We start from the raw sequence: 20,018 nt of genomic DNA, 5'->3' as shown, positions 1-20,018 counted from the left end.
CTGTTACTTGAATCAACAGGGTGTTAATCACTCTGGGAATTTAAACCTTTGTATATTTTATGAAAGTTAGGAGTATTTTGTTGAAAAATAAAGCAAAGAACTAACACACACAACCCCTGGAGGAGCACTCTGATATGTCAGCACAGAGGCATTTACTCATATAAATAAAGTAGGAAAATGAATCCAAAATCACAACAGCAAATCTGTCTTTTCGGGCTACAACTAACACGCATATCTGTCAACGATTACTCGTTGGACTGTAAAAGGTCAGAAAATACTGAAAAGTGTCACATTTTCCCTAAGTGAGCCGTAAATGGCTTTCTTTGTCTCACAGACTGTTTACATTAATGTAAGACAAGGAAAAAATGGCAACGTCTTGTCAAATGCTTGGCATGTTTGCTCGGAAAAAATATTTAAACCAGTCAATCTGTTATCAAAATGATTGCAAATGAATTATCTGCTTATCAACTAGTTGTTTCGGCTCCAATATTCTATAAAAACGAGTTGTGTGTATGTCTCTTGTGTGCATGCGTAGTTAAAGGGTCCGTGTGCTCAAACTGTCGCCGCACCCGATATGTTGTTAAGTGGATGACAGTGAGAACCCAAGCGGCTGTAGGCACTAGCTATTATCGTTATTGGACACCATCACTGCTACCCGGGGAATGCTGGTGGCCCTGCAGAGACATCACTTAAAAGTCCCTAATGGCTGTTATGTCTCCGTCACTCTGAACACCTCGCTGACTCCCACTACCCGCGAGTGTGCGCATATTGTGTTGGAGTGTGCTTTCCCCGCACAGCGTTCTGCACAGTAATCTGATCGTCCACTCTCGGAGTGGAGGCTGCTGCGCCATTAGTGAAATAACACCAAGCGGTTGAAGACTTCGCGGAGTCACACCCGTCCACCCACCTGTCCTCTCACGCGCTTAGTTAACGTGTGTTTCAAACTCCGCCGACTGAATCATTTGGACTCCTCCAACCCTGAACCCCACAGCCGTGTCCGACCTCTTTTAGCTGTTGCACTGAAGTAAATAGAACCCCAAAGAGAGCTGCTCTGTGTAAGCGTGTGTTTTGTTTAGCAGAAATGAGAAAGTACTGATGGCTATCAACAAACAAGAGAAAGGACTACGTGCCTCAACAGAACATGCAGCTCTGTAAATAGTATCTGTGTGTGTGTGTGTGTGCATGTAGACCTTCTGGGTGGTAGTCCACGACGTATCTTCTCACACACTCGTATACCGAGGCCACACATCTGTCACACCTGTTCAAATCACAGACGGAGGAGAATAAAAAGCCCTTTCTCTGTTCCCAACGCCCACACCCTTCCCTCTCTGCTTTTCTCTTTCTGTTTCTCACCCTCGACTGAGATTTGCAGATCCCTATCTGCCTTTTTGTGGTCATAGTCTGGTTCAAGTGAGATAGCAGAGAGGCTTAGCATTTTTTTACTGACAATGGGAAGGCCTCGCCAACTGACTGACAGCGGTTGGAGGCTAATGGAGGCCAGCTAGCACGGCTCAGTGGCAAACAAAGCTTTCTTCTCCTCACCGCTAACTGCCCGGTTTCTGTCAAGGATCTGGAGTGAGACTTACTACCACCATGAGTGATTGGTGACGAGGTCTCGAGTCAGTCTTACGATTTGGATTTTATTTTATTACGTGCCGCGGTGCTACTTGTCATACCTTGAAGGAGTCAGGAGAAACGCCACCAAAGAGACGGCGTGTTTTTCCACTTCTCCCATTAGTGTCTCCTCTCTTTGTGTCAAGGGCAGGGTGCGAAGTCTGTTTATATTTCCTGCCACTACAACCCGGGTGTCTGTGAGTCTGCTATAAACTGGACGGACAGACGGAGCGGCAGAGGGTCGGCCCTGGCAATGTAGGTTTATTTGCAGAAGTCAGACTGTGACACTTAGTTTGATTTCATTTGTAAAAAGCTGTGAACGAGCGTTGACCCGTGCTGACCCGGGCCTCCAGTCGTCTTACGCTCGGGTTTCCATACATTCACTCTGCGATGTGTTAAGAAGGTCTGCAGGCTGTCGCCGATTTAAGAGCTAGAACTATGCATAAAACATTAAAACAAGAAAAGTGAAGGGGGAAAAAAAACATCTTTAGTAATCATCTCTTAAAGACGCTGAAAGAAAAACATTTGTCAAATTTATCTTAATCCTCCATCCTTTGTCTGTATTTATTGTTCAGTTGTCTTTTGGATAATGGCAAATATATACATTTTTGAGTATTTTTATAGCAACATCTAAGCTCATATTATTATTGAAATTTTTACAAAAACGAACCGACTATTGTGCGGATGTGGTTTGATCAGATGTGATCGACGGTAACCAAACAACCCAGCAACTGTCATCAAATTCTCATGTTACTGTAGCTAAATCCTGATTGGTGCACAGAAGTATGTGACATCACCAAGTACAGAAATCTCTCGTGTGAAATAAGCCAGAACTGTGTGTTCACATGGGACCCCGTCACCCCATTATAGTAAGACGCTGATAATATAAATGAGAAAATGTATTTTAAGACTCAAGAAACATGTATTTTTATTATTAGTGTGATTCTTCTAAAGCCCATTTCTAGACTACATTGAAGGTTGTTTTCACCCAGGTTAAATTAAGCAAGTCTCTACCATAAATGAGACTACTACTCTTACCAAAATAAATGAATAAATCAGTCAATGCAGAGCATAATACAACAATATACTGTCTTTCGACTGTGTGGTCATTTGAGAAACCAAACCACGGAGATTTAGGACAGCAGTCAGATTAGTGAGCTTTACGTGTTATTGCAACGACTGCTTTTTAGTTTGAACTGATGTTAAAATGCGGTGTGACCAGCTACGAAGATGGAATGCAGCGGAGGTCCTACGTCCACAACGTCAGTTAGTTGGTGGGGCGCAACGAAATGAGTTGAGCAGAGCTTTCCCAGGGCCCGTTACTGCACGCCGACCGCAATCGGCAGAGCGGGAAACTCCCGGGACCATTGGCGACTCAAGTCGTTCACCTCTGCCAGTGCGGGGGAGGGGGAGCCGGTCACAGATCACATCATCTGTGACCGGCTGATAAATTAGAAACGGTGACATATATCAATAATATATGAACTGTTCCATCATCAGAGAGGGGGGGAAAAAACAGGCTGATACGTAGGCCGACCTATTTTATTTGACCTCACAGATGACGTCATCAGTTCCGTCAGGTCTTGGAGACGTCGTAGCTGAGAGAAACAATGATTTTACGGGATCGATCAATGGGCAATAACGTACAGATCATACTTCACATATTGACAGTCATTTATTAGCTCTGACATAGTTTCTAAAAGGAAACAACAGTTATATGTAATCTAAACGTCTAATGGACTCTGACTTTACAACCAAATTTAGCTGCATTTTGACTACTTTTGACCTCAAAATCACCAAATGTGGGTTTCCTGGGATTTATACTTTATGAATGTGTTGCACACTTTTTAAAAAAAAAGATTATTTTGTGGGACGTTGTGGCGAGGACTCAGCCGCAGGGCAACGGTAATAATGCAATTATCAATAAAAACTTGTATTTAGATGTTTATAACGGAACAGTTTCAATCCAAGGCCTGTGAAAAAAAGTTTTATGTGACTCAGCAAGCAAACAACTACATGGGGGGGGGGGGTTACAGAGTCCTCCTGTTGTTACGGTAACAGGCCTAGGAGGTCTCTAAATGTTAAAAAAGAGGAACGCCCCCCCTTCATTAGGAAATTACACACCATTTGCCCCTCATTCCTATCCAGTTACCCGGGCAACTGCTAGCTGTAATTTGGGTTAATTCACTGGCTCCTGGGCCCTTCCGTTCCCCATTGTGCCCGTCCATAAAAGAGATATAACACAGATGCACACACACACACACACACACACACACACACACACACACACACACACACACACGCACTACGTTTTGAATGTGGTTAACGCACACAGTAAGAGAAAGACTAATCCTCATTTTGTTTGCTTCACCTCAGCACGGCTGCAAATAGACCGTGCGTGTGAATATCAATGAATCGTGCTGAAGGAAAGGTTAAATCTGCTCATTCCCAACACCTGTAAATAGCTGTGGTTGCGAGTAAGCGGTGGAATTATAGACGGAGCTGCATAATCGTTGAAGATACGGTGTCCTATATCGAAACTCTGCACAAAAAGACACTTGTCCTCTCTGAACCTGTCCTGTCTTGAAGGTGGGAGAGAGGGGGAATGGAGGGAGGCCTACTCCTTTGCTCCTTTCAGGAACAAAAGGAATGGAAAATTGTGTGTTCCCCCATGGGGTAAATATTGAGAGAGCAGAGATATAAACGTACGGAAGAAAGGCTTTTCTGAGCCGCCTGAGTCTCTGTTGCTCTGCCAAAGGCCTGTGCGTCACTTGATCCATTGTTTAGTGTAGAGAGGTCTCGGTAAGCAAGCGGCTGCCTCCCTGCTCCAGCTGCAGCCTCTCTACTGTTTATGTTTGCAGGGCCCTTCGCCTTGAAGTGAGGCTATACAAGCAAAGCCTAGCCATATGTGAGCACTGGGCCGTCAGGGAAGTCACTGGCCTTTTCTTTTCCCTTTTCCATCCATCTCTCGCTCTCTCTCTCTGAAACTCTTCCCCCTTTTTTTTTACCCTTTCTCTTCCCTACCTTCCCGTCTCTTTTATCCTCTGCGTCCGTCTTTCCTTCAGTCCAGTTAGCTCGCCCTTGCCTGACGGGTGCAGCCCGTCCCTGACAGCCTGCTCTCATGGAGAAGATGAAGGGTCGGAATTATCTTCTTGAGTTTCAAAGACCTCCGTCCTGGATGGGGAGAGAAGTGGTAGGTATCATTACTCCTGTGAGAAATAATCACCCCGAAAACTCCGCTGTGAGAATGAATCTGCGTGCAGCTCGGCAGCACAGTTTGAGAGACAGGGTGGTAATTATGTCACAGAAATATTTCAGCTAGTATAAATATTCAAATATTTATACTGGTGTGTCATACTGACAAGCACAGCACATTCAGGGGATGGAAACAAATTCAGGGAGAAAGCCACTGAGGGAAATATGGAGTCTAAAATGCATAGTGAATGTTAACAGCTTTTAGAGTTTTATAGCTGTCCCAGTTTGGAATTCAGCATTAGTCTGTGTTGGGGGGGGGGGCTTTCTTGATTCAACAATCACCATGTTAGATTGGATTTTAACAAGCATTAAGATGAACCAGTTCCAGTCTAAAAACTGAAACCTCTGGGTCAACCTGGAAAATGATTGGTGCGACGGGTTTTTACGTGTGAGTGTGTGCTTGGAGGTTCCTGGTCCTGACCGCGGCTCCTGGGTGGGCTGTGTGCTTGTCTTGGATCATCTCTGGACCCTTCTGTTTACTGAAACAACAAGCAAGCAGTGTCCAGGGAGGAGAGAGGAGTCGCACAGGGAGCATCCTCGAAGGCAGCGCCTCTCAACCCCCCCCGCCCTCGAATGCACACAATCAGAGGCCGTCCTCGGTGCCCTGACCACCCACATAAGGTGCGGTCACCCCAGTGAAACCACAACGACGACTCGTCTTTGACCCATCTCTTAAATCTGTTAGGGGCGTCAGACATGTTGAAGCCAGTTTGACTTCATATTTGTGCTAAAATACGATCCCATTGATGGTAAAACCATTATCCTGTGAGTGTGGAGAAGCTCACCCACACTGATGCTCTGTAATGGAAGAGAACTATTTTGGCTACCTATAACCTGCTATTATGAGTGCAGTAATATTGACTTGTCAACTCTGAGAGCCTCATTTTGATGTTTGGAAGGCTTTGAAAATGATAAATTAAAAGGTGTTACGAATGTGTTTGCGCCACTAAATTGCAGATCACCTCAGGTGAGGAAAGTCCCCGCTCGAGAGCAACCGGGGTAAACAACTTTGGATTGCAGTGTGACATACACGCTGCTCTGACTGCGGCTTTTAATGAGGTGCAACTCTGGGAACGTTACAGTTAAAACACCTCCTGGAAAGTCCCAGTGGTTGAGAGCAGTGTGTTTAAGTTCAATTATACTGTTGAACTACATTTAAAAATACTTTTTTGACATCCAGCAAATTTTTGTCAATTTGTGTTTTGTTTTGTTCGTGGACTCTTTCTTTCGTTTAAGCATCTTTTGTTACGTGGAAAATAAATGTCGTAGTATTCCTCCTGAAAGTAACTTTGCTGTAGTTCTGCTATGTTTAGTGTGACATCATTTGTAACAACTGACGTCCCATTTGCTCCATGGGAATATTTTCAATGTGTGAGGCTTGATCATTCACTCTCTTCACTAACCAAAGAGCAGGGACTGTTTGACAGTTTGATAGGACACAGGTTTAGATAATCAATCAGAAATAATCTGACCTGTCATCTGTTTAAATTAAGTGTTTGTGTGTGTGTGTGTGTGTGTGTGTGTGTTACCGTAAGGAGGCCTTTTGAAACCTTTATATTTGGCTCCCTCTAGTGGCTATACTGCATGTTACTGATCACAGGAAGTTCTCACTATATTGTGAATGTGACCTTTAATACCATGTTTTAAATGAAATAATTCATGTTAATATATCCTAAAACCTTGTTTTAGAGAATATATCATACAGCAATTAGAAAGGCTTAAAAGCTGTCAAAACGTGCAGTCTTTTATAGTACATTTAGGACACGTTCATGTTTAAGAAAGGGTGCCTTGTGTTGTACAGGCTCAAATATTACATATGTTTGGAAGAGAGTCAGATAGAGCAAATGTTTGCCGTAATATTTAAAACCCACTCTGGTAAGATGTTACTGTTTCCAAAGAGAACTCACAAGTCTTCCTCTGGCTGCAGGCTGCTCCTCAGGGTCTAATTGTGATTCACGGATGCAATGCAAGTTTTTACTGCTGTGTCAATTTAAAAACGGTATTACTTAACTTAACTGGCCCTTCTGAAGACAGTGTGTTAGCTGTGTATCCACTTTGAAAAAAAAGACATTATGTTTACTGATCTGTCAGACGGAGTGGACCAAGTTTAGGTTTAAATCTATGATTGAGGAATCGCCTCCTCACTGCACTTGGTGATGGCTGAGCCGGCGGCTAGCAGCTAGCGGTGCTAACAGAGCTCACAGTGCAAACAACGGCAACAGTGCTGACGGCGCTATCAGTATTAGGCTGGGGGGACGGGGGCGCTGTGAGTCGGGCGGCGTTATCAACAGTAACCGCCGTATGAGCACAGTGAGGAGGCACACAAATGGGGACTCACATGCACTAACATGCATATGCTAATATTTCAAAATATGAATCTCATACATTACTGGCCTGTTTCAATTACTGTGGGCGTTTGCTAATAAAATTAGAATTACAACCTACAATATTGCAATGGATTTGCTCTTATGCGATTATCTTTTAATTGCCTTTGACCTTTAGAGGTTTATCATGTAATTCCTTGATTAATAATCTCGGTATTGTTGTACAATTGCTGCGCCTGTCTCAATAAGCATCAAATGGGAAAAACAAAGACTATTCTCATGCGAAGACGAGTTAGACTTTGTTTTTTTTCAAACAGATAGGCCAGGCCATCTTAACTCACGGTCACTCTGACCTCCCCACTCTCTCGAAAAACGTTTCCTTCTCCCTGCCCTATCTCTCATGGGGAGGATCATTCATCACAGCTGTCTAAACAGCCCGGTCACCCCATGATTAGTGACTTTTGTAAGTCAGACGTCTCAGTAGCACGTACTAATTCACATGGTTGTGTGTGTGTGTGTCTGCCTCTGCACAGATGTCTGAACATATTTTAAACACTGTACATCATCCTGTAAGCAACAGGCTATAGAACCCCCGTGTCTCCGTTGTTTCTTCTCGTTTCTCAGGATCCAGGTAGAAGCTCATCAGTCCTCTTCTGCCCCACCACTGGTTTTGTGGACATCAGAATGGTGACTGACACCACAGCAAAGTCGTCTGGTGGTTTACTCATCTGATCAAATGTTTCCCCCATCTCAGAGGGGAAAGGAGGATGCTAATGATAGTTACAGGTGTGAGTGTGTGTGTGTGTGTGTGTGTGTGTGTGTGTGTGTGTGTGTGTGTGTGTGTGTGTGTGCGTGCGTGCGTGCGTGCGTGCGTGCGTGTGTGTGCGTGTGTGTGTGTGTGTGTGTGTGCGTGTGTGTGTGTGTGTGTGTGTGTGTGTGTGTGTGTGTGTGTGTGTAGGTGTGTGTGTGTGTGTGTGTGTGTGTGGTGAATAGAACAGGACAGTTCCTTCAGTTTTGCTGAAAAGTCACTTATATCACTTATATTCTTCTACAATATTTATGAATATGAGGAACTGTGCATACACACAAAAATGCAATAAGACAGCTCTGGCACAAAGCTCATTGTGTTCTACATTTTCGGAAATGTCTTGCTGATGTCTTAGTTAAAGATGGTGTAGCACTGGACAACATAATAGTGTGAGAGGTGTTTCCATATTTTGTGCTCCCTTTTGAAATACATGATGGGGAGGGGGGGGGGGGGGGGGCACATTTCAATATAATGGAGTCCAGTAAAACACCACCACTGTTACTATTACCTTGATGTTGAAACATATAATTTAATAAACACCTCTATGAGAACGGAACACTATTGGCGTCATTAAAGTAGATTTATGACCGCACAGCATTGCATTGGATCGCATTAGATTGTACAGGTGTAACTGCACACTGAATATTTGGAATAAAGCAGAGATAAAGCAATCCCTGCAAGCATCAAGAACTGAGGAAAATAACACAATTAATAAAGGTGCCCCTGAGTGTGGCTTGATACCCATAATGTAACAAATATACAAACAAATAGTCCTACGGCACCTGATAATAACAATTTCTTCAAACAGTCACCACTATATTTAAATGAGAAATAGAAAACACAGGCTTGCCAACTGCCAGTTCCATAATTATTTAATTTGATTTAGAGTGTGAAATATTTGGTTCCTGGTTATTTCTACCCTTTTCTAAAGCTCTCTTCTTGACGTAGTCTTGTAGGCCGAGTAGCATAGAGTCCGCATAGAGAATCTTGAGAGGAATAGACTTCAGCAACCAGCCCTGTATGCGCACACACACACACACACACACATATATATTATCACAGGGACAAATCAGTCTCTTTCCACGTTACTTGGCGTTATTTGGCATTATCAGAGAGTCTTACCAGAACTATGTGACAGACACTGCCGTATGTTTTGTCTCCAGCTCTGAGGTACCGCAGGGAGCTTTTTACAAAGTCTTCTGGTGACAGAGTCACTATGTCGGTCTTTTGGTAATCTGCCATTCGAGTTGAGACCCCAAATGGAGCCACTGCCTGAGAGCATGGGACGAATAAAGAGAAAGTTGCGACAAAATCGACTTCTTTGATTCGCAGTAAAGACCTTGAGGTGGAGTCTCAAACCAAATCCTTGTACCTGTACAATAATCCCTTTATCTTTGTATTCCGCCTGGAGACCTTGAGAGAATCTTTCCACAAACACCTAAAGGAAGGAGCGTGAGTGATCATACGGTGTGATTTAGGAAAACTAGAGGTTTACTCGCGATGCTGTACTGACCTTAGATGCAGCATACAGGGTGTACAGGGGGAATGGAATGGAGGCAACTCCTGACGAAATATTCACAATCACCCCTTTTCCCCTGTAGACATGAACTTACATTTTCAGAAAGTCAATGTTAATCAGCATGTTTGAATTTGATCTTATTGCACATTACATCTAAGGAAGAAAACATGGAAACCTGTTCTCCATTCCTGGAAGGATTATTTTGCACATCTGGAGAAAAAAAAAAGAACATAAAATCAGATTTGAGACAAGGGTTGACAGAGTTCATTTGTGTGGGAAGAAAACAAAAGCTCCAACTCGCTGTCCATCACTCGTCCTCAGACCTCCATCAGGCAACGTTCATACAGACAAAAACCATGCAAGCTGTTGTCTATTGGATGTTGTTGGCTTGATAAAGGTCTGAGGACCGATATGTTGTTAATAAAGTTATTTTGATTCTTCCCACTTGTCACTAAGACTTTAAGGTGTGTTTTGAAATTGTGACCTAGAGTTCATTTGCTTGAAGAAGTAACGAAAATACACACTTTTACCTTGGCCATAGTTTTCACATTGCAGTTTATCACCTTTGTTATTGTCTGAAAGCATAAATAAGCATGTGAAAGTTGTTAGTAATTATAGTTAGGGGGAAATAAATGTTAAGAGATGGATATACAGTTAAGATTTAAAGAAAATGTAAAGTTATGGAACTACAAAGGGAAGCAGGTCATATGGAAAATACTTTGACTTTTCTTATGTTTTATGAGCAAAGAAATGCATTAAACCAATTTGTTACAGCACAAGGAGACACACAATCCATGCTGGTGAGTAACACGCAATGTGAATATAACATTTGTTTGTTTACGAGAAAGCTTCACAGGGCCCCTAAGACTACTGGCACACCACTGACCTGGTCCAGCTCTGCACACTCAAGGAATTTGCAGGGGATGAAGCTGGGCAGCATGCCTACATTATTGACTGGGTAGGGGGAAAAAAGAAGATCTGGTTTCAGGGGAAAAAGAAGAGGCAATATATGTTTCAATAACTAGATGGAATTATAAAAAACAAAAAAAAGTAAAACCTAAAACCCCAATGTTGAGGCCCCGAAGCTGCTCTTCAATTTCACTGAAGACGTCCTTCATTAAGTCTGTTACTATCACTTTCACCCTCTGCCCTGTGGTGGCACCTAGGACGAATGGAAATGTGGGGTCAGCAAACATTGGTTTTTATAATAGATGACCTAACAGCATATCTGTGGATGTAAATCAAGTTTTAAAAATAGAAACAATAAAAAAAGTAATTACAGAAAACAAGTTTTCACCTATTTCCGTGGCCACCTGGTCCAAAGTTTCTTTGGTTCTGCTCATGATGACCACGTTCATTCCTTGCTCAGCCAGCTGAGGGAAGCAATGGTGCAGTGGTAGGAGAAATACAAAAATAAGCAGATGTACATCAAATAAAAAAGTTTTTAACCTGCATGATGAGCTAGAAGGGAAAGAAAATAGAAATACGTAATAACTGCTACACATAAAACATTATAATGTGAAGCAAGTTTTTATTCTTTGAAATTGTATTCACCTTTGGTGTCCGACACTTTAATTTCAAGCACAGAAATGCAAACACAAGCAGTGCTATTAAAACAATAACTTACCTCAAACGCATATGCTCTTCCTATTCCCTCTGAAGCACCAGTTACCACTGAAACAGGGATGCAGGGATTATTGGTAAAAATGAATTCCACTAGTTGTCAGATTCTTCTGCAGTTTCCCTTCTGAACACCAGAGGCACCGTGACTCAGAGCTGCACTACACCAACTCCCTCGCTCTGCTGTCAGACAAATCCCAGGATTGTGTTTGTGTTTGTTTACACTAAACCCGACCCGTTCTGTTCTAACAGACTGTACTAATACAGCACGTTCTCTACTTCTGATAAAGAACTCGCAGAGAACAAACAGGTCCTGCTTGTTTCTGAGTATCCGCTACATTTCCTTCCTTCCTTCCTTCCGTTACATTTCCTTCTGACCTGATTACAGACATTAAGTAATGGGCATCAACATTCAAACAAAGCCTGTTTTTTCAGGACTGGAATTTTAGATTCAATTAAGCCAAGATGACTGTGGATGGGACGGGATCCATTGTTTTGAGCTGTTGTCATCATGGGAGTAAGCTAAATGAGGGATCAGAGACTTTAACTGCTCTAATGAAAGCAGCAAATGTATCCTCTTTTCAGTTTCATGAAACTCTATCTGCTACTCTGAGGGGGGGGGGGGTTAGTTTGCGGATCTACCAGTACACTCAGTGCTGTTCCTCTCCTCATTTTGTTTTTGGTATGTCCCACACGACTACTTCGAAACCGATTGCCTGCACACATCGCCGCATGTTTAACAACGCTTTACAGGCCATTGGTGTAGACAGGGGTTAACCAGCTGTGGGTTGTATTCATTCAATCACACAATACAGCAGTGGTGGTTGCAGACACACCTGGCAGGGACCTGCTCTCTACTGAGAGCACCTTTCTGTGTCGTTTTTAGTCTTTTTGCAATTTAGCGGTGTCAGTCCAAACAATGGGCTCCCGCATTTTAACTCCTCAATGCTGCAATTTGAAGCTAACATTATGCTAGCCATGTTTAGCAATAATCAGAGCGTCATATCAAAAGCACATTACGAGGTTAGAAAGCACTAATTAACAGTCAACTACTCCTGACACAGAGAGTTTCATAGTTTACAGTATTACATTACAGGAACAAAATGTCAAATATATGTATGAAATTGGAATGTACAATTCTGGGATGGCCCAGTATCGAACTGGCTGAAATGAATAAACAAGTACACAACAATAAGCTGCAGTCAGACATCTGTCTGGAATTTCGCTTTATACAAATGAGTTGTGTGAAGTGCAATGGCCTGTGGAGGCATTTCTTCAAAGAGAAAGAGATACAACCACTCAAGTCCTATTGGCTAATCAATAGAACAACGTTAGATATACCAAAGTCTTTAACAAAACCTTGTATGTTCTTATATAAAATACATATACTGTAGGTTTACAATACAATTTTGATAATTGTTTTTTGTTTATGTCACCAAATTTGGTTTTATTTTGACTCTAATTTAAGACCCTTTCTTCCTTTTTGTTTCACCAGTAAAGTATTAGAGTGCTTAGATTCTACTCTAAAGGCAGCAAAGGGATCAGAGAAAGCGTGATGAGGCCGGAGGTTTCTGTTGAAAACAGTTTCTCAGTGTCATCGTTGTCCACTCTGAATCCACATTGTGCAAGGACAATGTTTTCCTTGTTCCTTATCATACTTTATGCTGCTTCACATTGCTGATTAACAGTACCCCCCCCCCCCCCCCCCCCCCCCCCCCCCCCACACACACACACACACACACACACACACACACACCCCCAGGGTGGCGTTCAAATTAAGAAAACATGATGCAGTGCCATATACGCCTGAGTCCGCTACTGCTCCCGATTTAATAGATAAGGCCTCTCCAGCAGTGGCAACTGTGTCTACAGGAGATTAAAAAAAGGGGCAGTTCAAGTTAAACCCTCAAGCTCAATTCATTTACCTTCACAAGACAAGAGCAAATGCATCGATAAATAAACCAAGATTTACCGCCTTTCTCTATAGTGAAAGTTCATGTATTGATATTGTATTGATTGACTGTTTTAGTTACAGAGTGTGAAAATCCTGACCACGGTAAATACGTCAGTTGTAGTGTTTTGTATATTGAAGATTCAGATTGCTGTATTGATAACTAATCGATACAAGTACTACATCTATATTCTTAGTCTTACTTGGTCAACATTCATTTCATTTATATGGCGTCCTCAGTTGACCCAAAACATCTTAGGCCACATGGAATTGAAAAGACTCAAATGTAGTTTCACATTGTCTGGGCAGAAATGAATGCAGAGAGAGTGTTAATAGAGCCGAGGACATACTGTTCTCATGGCTGTTTCCTCTATGCTGGAGTGGAATGAAAGTGGACTTTAGAAAGAAAGGAAAGATCAGTGTTCTCTGTTTTTTTTTTTATTAGGTTTATTTACGCACTGCGGGAGCCTGAATAACCTCTTCAGGAGATGCCAAAGGAAATATTTGAATTCGTTGAGACTGCTCTGGGACCTGCAGAGGAATTTGTCGGTGTACTTCAAATGCACTGACACTGCCCTCGAGTTGATAGGATGCTTACAAGTTTGATTCTCTGCAACAGCTGGAAAAAGTAGTCGTGCCTTCCTTCTCATCCTTAATCCCCCTCTGTCAACAAATGCAAAATGACCTAGCAAGGGCAGGGCAGTTTATACTCCCGATAGTATTGTGTACTGCGATTGTCTTTTTTCTTCTTGACACCAGCGACACAAGTTTGCCCATCTTGTCATACAATTACTATTATTCAACTGCAACACTTTGGCAGATAAACTCAAAATAAATGCTCTGTTACATTGAAGAAAGAAGTCATTTGAGCAGCAATGTGTTTTGGAATGAATGACGTTGATGAGATCTGTTTTTTGCAAACAGCTGTAAGCATCTGCTCTACAGGTAACACAGGGTTTCAAAGGGTAAGTCTGAACTTGCCACTTTTGGTTTAAACGTTACGCAAGTGTACATCTTATGTAACAATGAAAAGTCTTAAGAAGTCTAGAACTGCACTCTTCTTTTTTATTTATTTTTTTTACAGTTTTTGCAGCCACATTTCTTTCTGCATGCACAGGCACATTGTGACAGTGAACTTTCCGGCATATTAATGTACTTATTCCACCATGATGATTGCACCAGTATACACACAAATGTAATATCTTATCACAAACTGTATTACGTAGTTGGTTATGACTGTGACTGAAATCTATATCTTCCTGATGCTATTTGTCCCATCCATCTAAGGCCTAGCATTTATTATCCACAATATGGCCTATAGGTCTGACATTACATACACTACAGTACATGCACACACACCACACACACATACACACACACACACACACACACACACACACACACACACACACACACACACACACACACACACACACACACACACACACACACACAAACACGCATGCGCACAGAGCTCACCTGCCCACTCTCCCATGGAGGTGAAAAAATACTTTGACAGTGGAAAACAAATTTTTGGAAAAAGCATCCTACTGAAACGCAGCAGTCTCACTCCGTAGCAGACAATGACTGCGGCACCTAGAGTGATGAAAAACAATTCCATTAAATCCATGCTTGTCCGGCAAACTAACAACAAACTCCGGCTTTAGGCCCCTCTGTGTTTGTGTCGGATCTGATAGAGCCTTTCTAGTTCAGTGATTCAGTGGAAATAAAGCAGGACAGACAGAGAAGAGAGAATAACCGTGCCACAGGACACTCCCCTTTTAAGATCCCCCACAGACTCTCACTCTACCTCTGAGTTTCAGGCTGAAACACACATAAATAGTACATGTACCTTCTCCTCAAAACTGATGGAAAATGTTGCATTGAGAGTATCTGATTTCGGGCTATTTTACTATTTCAATCAGAAGCACACAAAAAGGGTTCTAAAAGTCACCTGCAACTGCGTCTGCACATGTACTTTGGTTTATGTGCCAGTATTTGCCCTTTGTACTTACACGTCTTACAATTACTTTTTGTAAGATATCATACAGACCGTTGTGTGCGGATACGTTAATAAGAGTGGTAAATCCCCCAAACACATTAAAGCTCCTATGTGCAGGGTGTTAAGTGGTGTTAACTGGAATTGTTAAGCCATCAAATTATTTAAAAGATTGAATTTGAGAGTTACTGAAATGGGACACATGTGGCCACTCTCTTGAATTGAGCGGATATATTTCCACTGGTGAACTGTATAGCTTCTCTGTTTGTCTATTTCAATCTACTTACTTGGTTGACACTCCTTGCCCCTACACAACAGAGGAAATGTGTCCATATTAATGGCTAGAAATGGCTATCAATACTGATATAGTTCAGATTCAACACACACTCATGATGTGGAAAATCTTGTATGCCAAAAAACCTATTTGATTGTACTAACCGTAATCAGTATTCAGTATTCAGTGAGATGAATGTGTAAGAAGATGTTTGTGTGGAAGAGTATGTGTGGAGAGAGGAATGTATGTTGTAATGGTAAAAAATATATATCAGTATCATGAAATGGTTAGAAACATTAGAAGAACAGAGTTAGACATTTAGCTCTGTCCAAACATGGGGTAAGAACAGATAGCTCTGTGTAAACATGATTTATGATCAGATCAGGAACTGAGAGTTACTGTTTACTTTAGAGGACCGTAAAGACAGACACAGGAAGATGAGCAAAAGGTCACACTGGGGGTTTGTTCCTGTCCTGGGGTGGTATATGTAAATGTGTCTGACAATGAGATCAAGGGAAAATGGGAGCTCAGATAAACCAGAGTAAGACACCTTTGACCTGTCTAAAGGAGGAGACTGTTCCTGCTTTAGTATATAGTGTGTGAGGATTTGAACTGATGTTGAAGAATGCTCCCAGCAGTCTCTGTGTGAAGAGCTGTGTTGGGGGATTCTCCCTCTTGCAAGAGATTAAATGGAACTGGACAACTTTGAATGATTTGGAGACTTGGATTATTTTGATTTGCAAATTACACTCTCTTCTCCCGATTAACATAGAAATATTCTACGACAATGTGGAGAGCCAAAGTAAAGAAAACTGAGCTTCTAGCTCTTCCTTCCAGAGAAACACAACTCTATGTGGATGTTCATGTTGCTGTGCGTCTCTTGGAATGATTGTTCTTGCTTTGACTTTAAAGTATTTAATTCACTGAATGAACCAAAAACATTCCAGTCGGGTCACTTTGATTCTCTAGAGATTTGTACAATGATATCCTAGAATAGGATTACATGCTGTCATTATTTATGTCTAACAAAAATGCAGGCACCCATTGCTTCTGAGGATTTTCCTGTTTTATATCATTGCCAACGGAAAATCTTTGGGTTTTGGACTGTCTTCAAATTGCACATAGTAGCTGAGAAGTATTATAGTAAACCAATAGGTGTCATTTATTTCACAATAACTTTAAATATACCTATATTTGTCCAGCGTTGTTGTCCTTATTCCCAGCTGTTAAGTCTATTTCTGTGAAAGCAATGCAAATCCGTTAAGTCAGTTGCTGGAAGTTGAATCAGTTTGCACATTTATAAATACAACATGCATAAATAAGCCTGAGTAGGCAACGGAAGGCTAAAAGTAGAAGCCAATTATATTTTATGTATAGCATGGTGCATAAAGTAGGCTTTAAATGCCCCATGCTATGGGTACTACTATCCAAAAAAACAACAATGATGATGAGAAGGAGTAATGACGATACTGCACATGTTTCTCTGCAGCACACCACGGTAGTCTGGCTCTGTTCATTCATGACCAAGGACGCCCGCTGAACCTTACACGTCATCAGCGCGCGCCTGCTGTGTTGCTCGCGCCATTCTCACAAGCGTGTGTTTCCATCTCCCGTTACATTACCATTGGCAGAGCTTTAGCAGCGACTGCTTCGGCACATATTCTGTTTTCTACCGTCATTCTTTAGGTGAGTCAGTTTTTATGTTTGTATTTTCAGACATTCGCTCGAGGAAAGACGTTATTTAACACCACGGACACAGTCGGCCCTTGGTTTCGCATTGAATAAGTTTAGCTTGCTAGCTTGCCCAAAGTTAGCTCTGGTGTTTGTGGTATGCACGATTTTGGAAACTGTCAGTGTCGAACCTGAATGTACGGCTGTTTTGTTTCCATTAAATATGGCACGCAGAGAGGGCCACTCAAGCAACCGGGGCCATACACCGAATGTTTTAGAGATAATGAAGTCAATCGTGAATCAAAGTAATTTAAATGTAATGTTATTGGAACAGATAGTTACAATTTCAACTCTCTCCTGGCGACCTACTGACCTACTGAGCTTGTTTTGATTCGCCATGCGCTTTTAAATAACAAACAACCCACTTCATACTCACGCTATAGCAGATGTGATTGTGTCTTGATGTTGAAATCTTTATCATAACGTTTCTATGCATCTATGCCCGTGGACGTATATAGCGTTAGCCGGAGCTAGCTTACTGGCTTCATGTGTCCACTCAGCAAACATTCGACAACTAACGTTAGCTAATGTTAGCGACAGAGGCCATTTGCATATGCAAAACACCAGCCATTAATCTGTCTAACGTCGGACAAGACAACGCAAAGTACTGCCTTGAGAGGTTAGCACAACAACAACAACAACACTGAACTGCTACTTAGTATGTTAGCATGCTAACTTACCTGTTACATAGATTGCATATTTGCTGAACAATCTGTCAATAGTAGGCAGTCAAGTAAAGCTAGTTTCATGATGTTAACTTCCAGCATATTCGTGAGAGTGCATGGATTCTCAGGTGTGACATATTCTGCTTTAGCTATAAGACACTCTCACACAAACGACATTTTTACATGTCACAGTTTGTGTGTAGAAAAGGTGTAAAGTATAGGTTTACATATTGATAAAATAAAGGCTGAATTCCACATAGGTGCTTTTTCTTTTTACAGGGTCATAGCCAGATATTGTGCATGCTGGCTCACTGTTAAACTGTCACGGCTTACTGGGAGACTTGTAATGTATTGTATTAATGTTATTAGCAACACCTGTGCTTGTCCTGCCATGACGAGGCGACATATCAGCAGTGAAACTGGCCTATGATATTACAGATCTAGTGCAAGAGAAGCAGCACCATGAACAACTGGCACCATTGCTGTTGTAAATGGATGTTGTACACAAGTATTTGTATCCTCATTCGCTGAGTAAAGATCGTTTGACACGGTTGTAAAACTGACAGTCCCATACTACACATGAATTCTGGGCAAGCTGTTGCAGTTGACTCGAGGCTCCCGACACTGATTGCCTGTCCTTTTTCGAGGGTGTCTCCTACTGTGAGTAAAGTACCTCAATGATCATCTCGAGAGTCTTGCAGTGACGGCGTCAGCGCTCAGAATCTCCACCCGAGTCACGTAAAAGTATTTTAAAATAAGACCAGTTCCTGCGTTCAAACTTATATTAATGTGTAACAAACATTGTTGACTTGAAGAATCACGAGGCGAGGTTTGTTCATCTCGACAGTGTCTCAAAATACCAGCCAGCTCACAGATGTGAATCTTGTTTTCTAAACACCTAAAGATAACTCTCCTTAATCACATTAACACGACCCAAACCCCTTGTTTCTTACACCGTGAAGCATTTGTGCATGAAAAGGCACTTAGCTGAGAATGGGGTTATCTGCAGAAGCTGTGTTAGCAGAGTTGCTTTGGGGGAAGAACACAGTGCCTTGCAGTTAATCCGGCTTTCTGAACCCAGGATATGATGTTTACATGTGCAAAAACACAACTGGGATAACCTAACATATCAAAATTTGAGTGTGCCTGCACATTAAATGTAATTGTTGCTGCATTATGGTTGGCAGATGGATTTTTATCTCATGTGGAAAATGATCCCTGTGTTGTTTGATGGGTACCAGAGACATAAATGCCCGTCATTAAGAGTAGACTGGTGCTACTCTTGCTACGTTCGCCTCATAACAGAGTCTTCCAGTAGATCTGTTACTCAATTAATAACTCAGGAACTGTTTATTAAAACAATCAGACTGTGTAAACAGGTTTGGCCAAAGCACTGCTACAGTGTTCTTGTGTGGAGAGACAGCCCTAATGTACATGCAATTACAGAAGCCTGCAATGAATCATGGGTGCTGGATAATTGTTTCTGGGCTGCAGATGGCAGCCTTGTTCAATATTCTCCCCACTCTGATTGAAACTTACTAACTGATTTCAACCTCACAGCTGAATGAAATGTCTGTTTTTGACACAGTTTGTATCTGGAATAAGCTGCTTCTTGTAGCCCCTGATTGCAATATCTTGACATGTTTTTTTTACATCTCATGCTTGTCAGACAGTGATATTCTTTGATGCACTAAAGCAGAAGAAAAAGAGAAGTTGGCCATGTTTTGTCAGAAAGTAAACTAACACGTCATTTTTCTCAAACGTTAAACTATTATTGACAAACTCCTGTGGCGATATGGTATCCATAAGGAAGTATTTATAATCCCAAAGTAGGTCTGGTTAGGGTGTATCATTCTATTTGAGAATCTGTTTTTTTAGGCACAGAGGCCACTGAATCAGACACGTCCTTTTGAAGCTAAAAATCACCATTGGACTTGAATACTATCTGGGACATAGAACAGCTCCTTGCGTGGTAGAAATGACTGCAAGTGTTTCTATCAGGTGTTCTTTCTATTTCTATTTCTTTCTCACTATGTTTGACAGTGATTTCAGCACTGCTTTCATACTAAAAATGGGTTAGAAAGGGATGAAGCGAGACAAAGTAAAAAAAGAAGATTCCTTATTCTAACATTTTGTTTTGTAGATGTAATGGCCTCAGCTTTCAGTTGATGTTTGATTATGCTGTTTTTCCCCTATGGTGAAACTATTTTAAAAGGTGTTTTTATTTTCCCTCTCAACTCAGCCAGATCTCTTCACAA

General features: G+C 41.7%; 2 protein-coding genes across 6 annotated transcripts in view; one reads left to right on the top strand and one right to left on the bottom strand.

Annotated features, from left to right (window-relative positions):
* Nucleotides 1–8,514: 8,514 nt before the first annotated feature.
* Nucleotides 8,515–14,792, bottom strand: hsd17b3 (hydroxysteroid (17-beta) dehydrogenase 3). Of its 5 annotated transcripts, none has more exons than XM_079160560.1 (11): nt 14,571–14,792; nt 11,148–11,194; nt 10,818–10,893; nt 10,578–10,682; nt 10,407–10,474; nt 10,045–10,095; nt 9,696–9,730; nt 9,515–9,596; nt 9,374–9,439; nt 9,124–9,273; nt 8,515–9,017 (listed from the first exon to the last, which is right to left on the bottom strand). In XM_079160560.1, the coding sequence occupies exons 1-11, from the start codon at nt 14,719–14,721 to the stop codon at nt 8,874–8,876; spliced, it is 975 nt and encodes a 324-aa protein (XP_079016686.1). In that variant the 5' UTR covers nt 14,722–14,792; the 3' UTR covers nt 8,515–8,873. The 5 variants fall into 5 exon arrangements, with proteins under 5 accessions (XP_079016686.1, XP_079016687.1, XP_079016683.1 ...); XM_079160561.1 differs by having other exon boundaries at nt 10,051–10,095; XM_079160557.1 differs by having other exon boundaries at nt 9,124–9,439.
* Nucleotides 14,793–16,942: 2,150 nt separating this feature from the next.
* Nucleotides 16,943–20,018, top strand: part of ipo11 (importin 11) — a 106,387-nt gene continuing 103,311 nt past the window's right edge. Inside the window, exon 1 of the mRNA XM_079161658.1 lies at nt 16,943–17,050. The gene's annotated coding sequence lies outside the window, so the exon portion shown is untranslated. The remainder of the gene's footprint in view (nt 17,051–20,018) is intronic.

This window comes from Pholis gunnellus (assembly GCF_910591455.1).
Source record: "Pholis gunnellus genome assembly, chromosome: 6".
Taxonomy (NCBI): domain Eukaryota; kingdom Metazoa; phylum Chordata; class Actinopteri; order Perciformes; family Pholidae; genus Pholis; species Pholis gunnellus.
The sequence above is the reverse complement of the archived record's forward strand: the minus strand, read 5'-3'. Positions and strand labels throughout refer to the sequence as shown.